We start from the raw sequence: 10,000 nt of genomic DNA on the forward strand, positions 1-10,000 counted from the left end.
TCTGTAAACCGAGACTTTTATTTTGGAAACGATTCATCGTAATGGATTTTTGTCATTTCTAATCAGTAGCAGATTAAAATTGGTATGTAATCTTTTACTGAAATTCAGTTTTTGTTATCAGAATATTTGTTTGTATAGGTAAACAAGACTCGCACTGACATCTCGAGCTCCTCTTGTGTAGAAAACCCTTCTACCGGCCAGTTCAGGAAACAGTTGAGAAAGACCAGAGAAGCCAGGCCGGCCCACATCCACATGATAACAGTAAACGACACCCCGGCATCGTATATCAGCTGGAGAAAGAGACACACACGAAGAGGAGATGCAATATTGATGAGCTGTTTCCATCTGATTGAACAGTGGAGGAAAAAATAAAGAAACGTCTGGTTGGCGCTTTTAGGTCTGAAGCTGGAGAAGAAGCTGGGTGCAGACCATCACAGCCTTAATATCATCGAGTCCTACAGACACGGTGACGCTAAAAGAGGTCTGAGGTGTGTAGGTATTCAGCAAGGATGCATTCAATTGATCCAAAGTGAAATGAAAAGCACGCTACAAAAGACTTGTATTTCAAAATAAATGTTCTTTCTTATTAATCGAAAAAAAAAGTTTCCACAAAAATATTGCCCAGTTTTTTAGATGTTTCTTGAGCGCGTAAAAATAAAACCGGAGTAATGACCGGAGTAGTTACGTTCACAATGATATGCTTTTGAATACAGCCGTGCCATTGAATTCTCAAAATAAAACGCTTGAAAGAAAATGATCCCCATTTTGCCTCTTTAGACCAACATTATCGTCACGTCTTTGGACTCTTTTTGTTATTGTTTTTGTGCTTCTGTGCGCCCTACCTTCGTTCGTGTTAATTGTGTTATTGTCCTCACCTGTGTCTGGTTAATTTAGTGTATTTCAGTTCTAGTTTGATCCTGTGTAATCCGGTTCTGGTCTTTAATATGCGTGTGGTTTTTGTCCTGTCTGCCTGCCTGTAAATGTTGTTTATTTGGTTCTGAGTAGATTAAAGTGTTTAAGTTAACCATTTGCTCTCTTGCCAACCACACCGTGACCATTATAACATCTGACGTCTTCTGAATAAAATGGATTTATATCTGATTGTGCATAATCGTAGCCGAAAAGCTTAATCTCAACCGCTTTTCTAACAGTTTGAGGTGATGAGCTGAGTTTCATTCGATCTGATGCAATATTTCATCAGAGGCTTTAATTCCGAGCACAACGAACACGCCAAACGGGTTTAACCTTTATTTACACACACAAAAAAAAATACCTTAACTCCGGGGAAGGTGACGGCCGATGAAGCGTAGGAGCCGATCATCAGGGACAGCACAGTAGAGCTCAGACTGCCGAACATGTTTGGCAGCTATCGCAGGAAGAAAGGAGAAGAGCATGGTTAGGCGTATCGGAAAAAATGCAGCCAAGTCTACGCTCGCAACGAGCAAATACGGGAAGGAAAACGTGTTATATTATACGAAAACAATGCGTGCATCCATGGAAAAACGCACCTGCTTGATACCGAGGCATCTGGGTGGTTACCTAATGGTTCTCAAGCAAATGCCTAACCTCAAATATGAGCGATGTCCAATTTAAACATCACCGATTAAGTGTAAAGTGAACGCGTTGAATGCATGAGAAACATTTATGCCTCGGTACGCAGGACGTCCCGCCGCGGATCGCGGATATGCATCGAATTCGTTTTCCATGAATTTCCAAGCAGCGCCTCGCTTTTCCAGGCTTTCCCGGGGACGTGCGAGTGTGTTTTACGCCCCTGCGTGAAATGAGTAGGTTAAAAACACACGCCTGTGAAAACGCACATTTGTGCGACCTTGCGTGTTTTTTCGCACGCAAACGGAGAGCAGCGTAAACAACCTCGACCTGAACTTCTTCAGGCTCACGCTTGCTGCAAGTAACAACTTATTCTCTCATAAACGTCCTCGCGAAAACACAGACTTTAAAGACCATTACTGCATTTGTGCAACCTGTGTTGTTAAAAGCGCTATATAAATAAAAAATGATTGATTGATTGAAAAGGAAGGAGTATTGGCAAAAGCTCTAAATGACTGTGGATAGCATAGCTTAGATCATATAATATGAGCGTGTTTTTAGCACGGCGGCGGTAGGAAAAACTCATGCTGAAAAGAGGAAGGGACCCAAAACAAAACCTTGAGGTACACCAATAGCAATTAGATCTTGGAAGAATTTGATAAAGAAAAATTAAAGGTCATATTACATAGGTGCATACAAAAGGTACATAATTAAAAACCGTTACCGACAAAGTAGGAATATGCATAGATATAACCTACAACATTACTGTGGATAGCATTGCTCAGATTCCACAGAATGAGGCTGAGAGGTAGAACGATGTCTCTTAACGGCACAGCAGCGGTGGGAAACCCACGAGTGCTACAGCGTTGCGTGTCGTGAAAAGAGGAAGGGGCCTAACACAGAACCCTGAGGTACGCCAATGGTGGTTTGGCCTTATAAATAACTTAAAGAGAAATGTTAATGGCTGGGTTTCGCCGAGCAGAATGGATGCGTAGAGTACGGTCCGTTTCCATAGTGACGGGCACCATTGGTAGCACTGCAGAACCTTGACTTCTTGACTACAATCATCACTTTTGAAGTTTTGAAGTTCACCCTTTGGCATTCGTGGTCTCGTGCGCGTTTCGTTTGTTCCTGATCACCCCCGTTTCGGCCAAGCTCAAAGTTATATTTAGCAGTTTTTTTAAAACTCGTCTTTATTTCCTCTTAAGCTTTTATAACGGCTGTCGTTTCTTTTATTAAAACTGACAGTAAACGGCAGAGTTGTGCTTATTGTCACGCTTTATCAGCGATCGCTACGTTCCCTCAAGAACAAGACCCAAGCTGGATCAGGCCGTACCGTGTACCGCCCAGTGGAGACGAGTCATAAGATTCGCATTAAAGTCTAAAATCTAAGCACAATGCGAGACGGCGTTGCCCTTCGCTTAGAAGAAGCACGTGAGAAGAAGAATTAATCGAGCGTTTCCGTTCGCTCTCACCTTAATAGCACCGACTAGGACGAATAGTTAAGGGATTAAAGCCATCTGTTTTGAGACCGGCCTTTCTTAAAGGTGCCGAGGTTCCTTACTAATTAAGAGGAACTGGAAAAAAAGCACAAAGTCACAGAGGTCGCAGGCTCGTTCAGATAACATCGCGACCCAAAAAAAAGCGTAAATAAAGCGGTTTTCTCCATGCTGGCAGCAACGCGCCGTTAACCAAGACCTAGAGCGTGTGCTTTTCTCAGAAGTACAACAGGATATCGCCAAAGTAGCGTTTGGTTTGCTGTCACGTGTAGGGCAGTGTGCATGCATACCTGAGCTGCTCTAGACGAGCCGTGTGTGTGTGTGTGTGTGCGCAAGGATAAGCGCGTGTTGGCACGACAGCAGTGGGCTATCTGAGGGCAGCTGATATTTATATAAATATATACGTGGTCATTCTTTTCCGTAGCAGGTGATATCACTGAACAAATTGGAAAGTCACAATCTGTTTGTTGATGAATGCGGGTGCAACGTCTGTGCCCTTGGGGGTGGACGAGGGCGTATGGGAGGGCGTGCGGGCAGCTAAGCCTTCTGATTGGTGGGCGCCGAAACAGCCAGAATTGTTCCTTCGGTCACGTGCGTCGATCCCCGAGCGCGTAAATACACACACCCACACACCTGTCCGGACCAAATAAACCTCAAAAAGGGCTTCACGCGACAGCTGCGCCACAAAACACGCAGGTCACCGCAGGCGTCCGCGACCCCACGCGACCCCTTCTCTACCGTTTCTATTTTTTTTTCTTACCGTGAGGGATGTGAAGGTCAGGCAGATCCCTCCGAAGCCGTTGAGCGAAAGAGCCAAGAAAATGAGCGCAGAGAGGACTAGAACAAAAGGCACAAACCGTCATTACACAACTCGACACTGTGGCAATGACAAATCTAGTTGTGTATCTTCTGCATAAACATATAAACGGGTATGAGCGTTTTACACAAAATCGACCTGTGGCTGAAAGTCACAAAACTGGTCGAATAATGGCTAATTAATTGCATTATATTTTGTAAATATTTTGTATTGTCATTTTTTTTAAAGCAACGACAATTAATCAATCTTAAAAAAAATAAATAAATAAATTTGAGGTCATTAATTGTTTTTAAACATGTCTTGCAAGCTCACCGGGACAAAAATACACTAAAAATTTTTTAAAAATTAAAATTTTCTATTTTAATATGTAGTAAAAATGCTGTTAGGTCATGTGATGCAAAGAATCATTTTCAACATCATTACTTGAGTATTCAGGGTCCTCTCCGCTAATTTTTTGATCATATATATACAGTAAAAATTATGAAATGTTATTTTGATCTAAAATGACACTTTTCTACGCGAACACATTGTAATATGTAATTTATTCCTCTGGTGGCAAAGCTGAATATTCAACATAATTTTTAAAGCAACAACAATCAATCTAAATAAAAATAAAATAAAACGTTTTCAAAATTTGAGGTTATTAATTTTTTTTAAATATGTCTTGCAAGCTCACCAAGACATCATTTATTAAAAAAATACAGTAAAATGTTAAATATTATATTTTTTAAATTACAATTTTCTATTTTAATATGTAGCAAAAATGCAATTAGGTCATGTGATGCAAAGAATCATTTTCAACATCATTACTTGAGTATTTAGGGACTTCAGAAGTCCTCTCTGCTCATTTTTTGATCACACATATACAGTAAAAATTATGAAATATTATTTTTGTCTAAAATGACACTTTTCTACGCGAACGCATTGTAAAATGTAATTTATTCCTCTGATGGCAAAGCTGAATATTCAGCATAATTTTCAAAGCAACAACAATTAATCAATCTAAATAATAATAATTGTATTATTTATTATTATTAAACTTTATGTAGTAAAACTATAATTCCTTCTGGAATTTTTTTTTTTTTTGCCAAAATGTGGCATATTTTTTTATTCAGTCAAATGAAATAATTAATGTTTAACAAACGATTGCTAAAATAGCCTCTACCTGACTTTCAGCGTTTTAAATAATGCTTTGGGGAAGAAACTAATTTGTGACTCTTGGTTGACTCTAGGCGTGATCTGAAGACTCATTTTTGGTGTATTTTTGTTTGCCGCTCACCTTCTGGTTGATACGATGATAAGGACATCATCACACAAGAGGACGCAAAACAAGCACTAGGAGAAAAATACACAACATTAAATAAACTCTAGCGCTGTGTGTGACGCGAGTGTGTCCTTACATGCACATATTAGTCATGCGAGGATCCCATGACTGTGCATTCTTAAGAAAACGGCATGCACTCTTGAGCATTGATTGCGTAGGTGTGTCTTCACCTTCCAGCGAGGCGAAGAGGCCTGGGGCCGAACCGGTCCATCAGTATACCCAACGGCAGCGTGGCGGCGCTGAGCAGGAACGAGCCAATGGTGAAGCCCAAGTTCAGCATTTCTTCCTGTTCCACACAACTCGGCCATTCATCCGGCGCGCTAGCGTTAGCGCTCTCCGTCTTATTTTCTACAGAAGGACAGAGAGACGAGGTCAACGGAAGCTAGAGGCTTTATTAAGTTTTAAAGCTTTAAGTTCGAGTTACTCGCGCTGGTTAGTGACCCGCGACCGGTTACCTGTGCACAGGTGCGAGTAAAAGCCCTGTCTTTTGAGCATGATGAGCAGAGAGCCCCAGCCCAACAGCACGGCCGAACACGACAGATTCTCCAGCACGGCGGTGACGGCCATCCACCAGCGCCGCCTGTACGCCTGCAACTGAGACGGAGCCATCTTCCTATCGGACGCAGAGAAAACGAGGGTCACAGCTCTGCCAGTAAACACGCAGTGGCACGAATAAAACAGATAGAGTTCGAATAAAACTGATGTGTATTGAGGATTGCGTTTTAAAAATGTGCAAAGTGGCATAGCTTTGTCAGTCTTTGTGGGTTTGTGTCATCTTCATAAACAAACACAGAAGGAATAAAATTGCACACACACACACACACACACATATATATATATATATATATATATATATATATATATATATATATATATATATATATATATATATATATTTTTTTTTTTTTACTGTATTTTTACTATTCAAAATTTGGGTCAGTAAGATTTTTAATATATATATATATATATTATTTTTTTTTTAGATTTAAAAAATACAGTAAAAATCGAAAATACGACATTTTAAAATTATTTTAATATAACATACAAATTTAAAATAAAATACGTTTCTATTTGACTATGCAAGATTCGTTTTCAACATTACTCGAGCATCCAGGGATTTCTGATCACGCATGTAAAGTAAAAATGCAATAAAATGCAAAAAGACATAAAATTATACAAAATGTCACTTCTCTACGCGAACACGTTGTGAAATATAATTCACTCCCCCTGAATGTTCAGCATCATTACTTTAGTCTTACATGATCTTTCAGAAAATCATTCAAAACATTTCTTACTATTTTAATTTTTTTTTCCTGCTCTTTTTTCGGGAATCACGGATGAGTAGTTTTTTTTAGCATTATATTTACGCTAGGAACGCCTTCGAAAGGCCGACGCCCATTAATCTTCATTCTTGAAATCTCCGAGGCCTTGGCGTGAGACGTAACAGAGGCACTCCCTAACATTTCCTACAACCGTCACGCAGACGCTCCCTCTAAACAGGAGGCGTTCCCGACCGATTTGCATGCTCTTTTTTGGCGCAACCCGCACACGACGAAAGCCGCCGTCCCACGTGCTCCGCCGTTATTGCATCCTGCCTCTGACTCTCCGCTCCGAGGGTTTGTTTGTAAACGGGGTCAGTTTATCCCGTGACATGCCCGAGCGGTCGTTATAACTCACGGGGAAGGAGAGGGATGCAGAGGAAGCAAAGAGGGATCTCAGCAGGACAGCGATTCGATGCGTTTAATCCCATCAGACACAGTCGGCCGGACTCAAAAGCTGAGCTTATACAGACTGTTAGGGCACGCGCTCGAAGTAATCGAGCGCCATTCGTGTCCTCCAGGACGAAAACCCATCCGCCGGTCCCCAAATATCAGGGCTTTTCAGTTGTGCGTAAACACGCTTGTGTTCGGTGAAAACACCGGGCGCCCGCCGCAAGCTCAGGAGCCGCATTTCACACATCGACGGGTTAAAAAGTAACTATTAACAGTTGCACGGTTTGTTGTTTGTTTAAAGGGGACCGCTTAGTCCCCACGAGCGGAGACATGGAGGACGGCCCCTGCTAGATGCTTGCTTTGGCCCCGGGCCCAGTGCGTTTTTATCAGTGACCCCGTGTGCGATAAGAACGAGCGGGTGCGCCTTTTAGTGGAGTTCAGGTTTAAAAAGCAGTTCGTGGCTATTGTAGAGGCCGGTTAAAAGCATTAATTGCTTGGCGCTCTCTGGTAAGAATCGAGGCCTTCGTCCGGCGAGGGAGCGGATCTTTTAAACGGGTTTTTCGCGACCCCGAAGGCCCAACGAAGACTTGACCTCAAATCTGAGCGACTGTGAGGAAAATGAAAAGACGCGAGCTCGGGAAAGGCGTTTTTTCACCCAACGAAAGTCACGGCTGCGTATATATTTTGTGGCAGGAGCTAAAGCTCGTGAACTCAGAACATAAAAATAAAAAGTATATTATATTATATTTCGTGGCAAAAAGAAAAAAACGAATTTTACAATTTACAATTTTGAGGCTATATATATATATATATATATATATATATATATATATATATATATATACACTATAAAAAATTGCAAGTTGATATTAGTTTTAATTCACGGTGGAAACAAAAAACGAAATAGAGAAAGGTGAGCTTTGAGTGGAAAAAGATATAAACTCAGAATAGACAGATGTTTCCTCATATTTCTGAATGCTTAAAAATATTATTTATATATATATATATATATATATATATATATATATATATATATATATATATATATATATATATATATATATGGTAGAAACAAAACAGAATATTTAGAGGCAAAAGTCAGAATTATTAAAAGGGAAAAATGCATTCATTTATGTTTTTTAATTTTTAAACATTTATGTTAAACAGGGTTTCCTGGGATTCAGCTTCAGTCATAAACCCTATCATCATAAAGCCCAGATATATCTCTTTCCCAGCGCGTGGTCTGGTTTTAATTCCTCGCTGAAGCAGATCTGTGTCAATAAACAGGAAAAGGGGGTTTTGTTGGATCCGAACGAACCCCTTCCGGACCCGAAACGCACAAAGACTCGGTTTTCCTCGGTTTTCTGCTCTCTCTCTCTCTCGACGGGCTTCAACGAACGCAAACTTTTACCCGAGAAACGCAACTACAATAAAACACGCCAAAAAAAAGAAAAAAAAACACACAAACAACAACAACAAAAAAACCCAACACAAGTTTATCTCGCGCGAAAGAGCTGGTTTGAAAGGCGGCACGTGCGCCTTTTTAAAGGAAAGAGAGCCCGAGCGCCACGTGTCTCCCCCGCGGCGACCGAAGACTCTGTTCCCGCCGAACTCGGACCCGAAACCAGCCCCGGACCCGGACCCGAACCCGAACCGGGGTCTCGAGCTCCCACTTACTTCATTTCCCTCGGTTTCCGCGCGCTCTCCAGCTTCCAGCCGCTTCCTGGTTTCCTTCCGCTTCGGGTGAACGGAGCCGACGGCGACCCGGGCTTCTCTCTCCGGGTGAAGATCTCCAGAAGCCTTCACGCCGAGCTCGTATTTAACAATGATGGAAGAGCAACTCCCTCACTGTGCCCCTTTTCACTGGTTGATGGAGAAAGACTCGCGTTGAGGGCGTTCTCTGTTAACAACACCGTCCCTGTTCACGAATCAGCTGCTTATTACCATCACAAGCACATTTATAACACATTTACAACAACGCATAGCGATTACCTTTAAGTGCATGCCTTAATAATTCAATATTTAAGTTTTTCGCATCATTGTTCTGTGTTTTTGGTGAAAACGAGTCTTTTATACCATGCATTTTCACAGGGGCTTGTGTTTGGCTTGTTAGCAAACAGACTGCATTGCCCTTATGAACTTTATTTCACTGGTTGTTCGTATAAGGGGTGTGTTTTTAAACACAGGTTCGCCGTCGCTCAGAATATCTGGCAACCCGCGGTTGATTATCAACAAATTGAGCATAAAGAGACATTCATGTGCTTTAAATAAAAGTGTGTGCTGGTAATAGATGAAGTTATGTTCTGTTCTACAGTTAAGATGCTGTTGCATTAATAAGAAATATAACTTATGGTGCCATCTGCTGGTAATGTATGTAATAACATAGTAATAGTATAGTAGTAATAGTATATATATATATATATATATATATATATATATATATATATATATATATATATATATATATATATATATATGCTGGTAAGATACTGTAAAATAAAATAAAATATAAGGTTATGGTCAAATGTGACAAGATCTCGTTGTTAAAAGGAAAGATATGGACATTTTTTATTTATCAAATGACATATAAACCATTTATTTCTCATATACATGTATTAAAAATAAATGTACACTTGTAATATTAAGCCAGTATTTTAAACTAGGTTTTCATTATTTTTAATATTAAATTAAAATATGTAATATTATAATCTTTTTTTAAAAAAATGTAAAATAAAAATAGGACAGTTAAAACATTTAGACGGTCCCCTCAAAACAAAAAAGTTTATAAATAAAAATAAAAGAAATTCAGGAGCACCTTTCCGACGAATCACAAAACAAAACAAAAATCCTTCCCATTACAGAGTAATATCAGACTCCTTAAACTGATTAAAAACTTTATTTTACGTTTGTTATCTTTTGACAAACTCAAAAGTGTATTCTTATGAGCACCCTTTTTTTTTTCTTTTAACTAAAACGGTGGAATAAGAAAAAGTTACCAATCAAATAAAATCAGTATTAGCAGATAAATTCAAATAATGTGTTTACAGACATTTAATGACGCTCAGAAGGGGCATGAATGCTATTAATGTAAAACAAAAAA

General features: G+C 39.9%; 1 protein-coding gene across 1 annotated transcript in view; it reads right to left on the bottom strand.

Moving 5' to 3' along the window:
* LOC122335398 (large neutral amino acids transporter small subunit 3-like) overlaps window positions 1-9,001 on the bottom strand; it is an 11,045-nt gene extending 2,044 nt beyond the window's left edge. The window contains exons 1-7 of the mRNA XM_043233242.1: window positions 8,578-9,001; window positions 5,644-5,801; window positions 5,359-5,536; window positions 5,144-5,199; window positions 3,808-3,884; window positions 1,274-1,366; window positions 160-290 (exon numbers count right to left, since the gene is read on the bottom strand). Of these exons, the coding sequence (XP_043089177.1) occupies window positions 160-290; window positions 1,274-1,366; window positions 3,808-3,884; window positions 5,144-5,199; window positions 5,359-5,536; window positions 5,644-5,801; window positions 8,578-8,582 (698 nt within the window). The 5' untranslated portion in view covers window positions 8,583-9,001. The remainder of the gene's footprint in view (window positions 1-159; window positions 291-1,273; window positions 1,367-3,807; window positions 3,885-5,143; window positions 5,200-5,358; window positions 5,537-5,643; window positions 5,802-8,577) is intronic.
* Between the last annotated feature and the right edge of the window lie 999 nt (window positions 9,002-10,000).

This window comes from Puntigrus tetrazona, unplaced genomic scaffold (genome assembly GCF_018831695.1).
Source record: "Puntigrus tetrazona isolate hp1 unplaced genomic scaffold, ASM1883169v1 S000000769, whole genome shotgun sequence".
NCBI classification, from domain to species: Eukaryota; Metazoa; Chordata; class Actinopteri; order Cypriniformes; family Cyprinidae; genus Puntigrus; species Puntigrus tetrazona.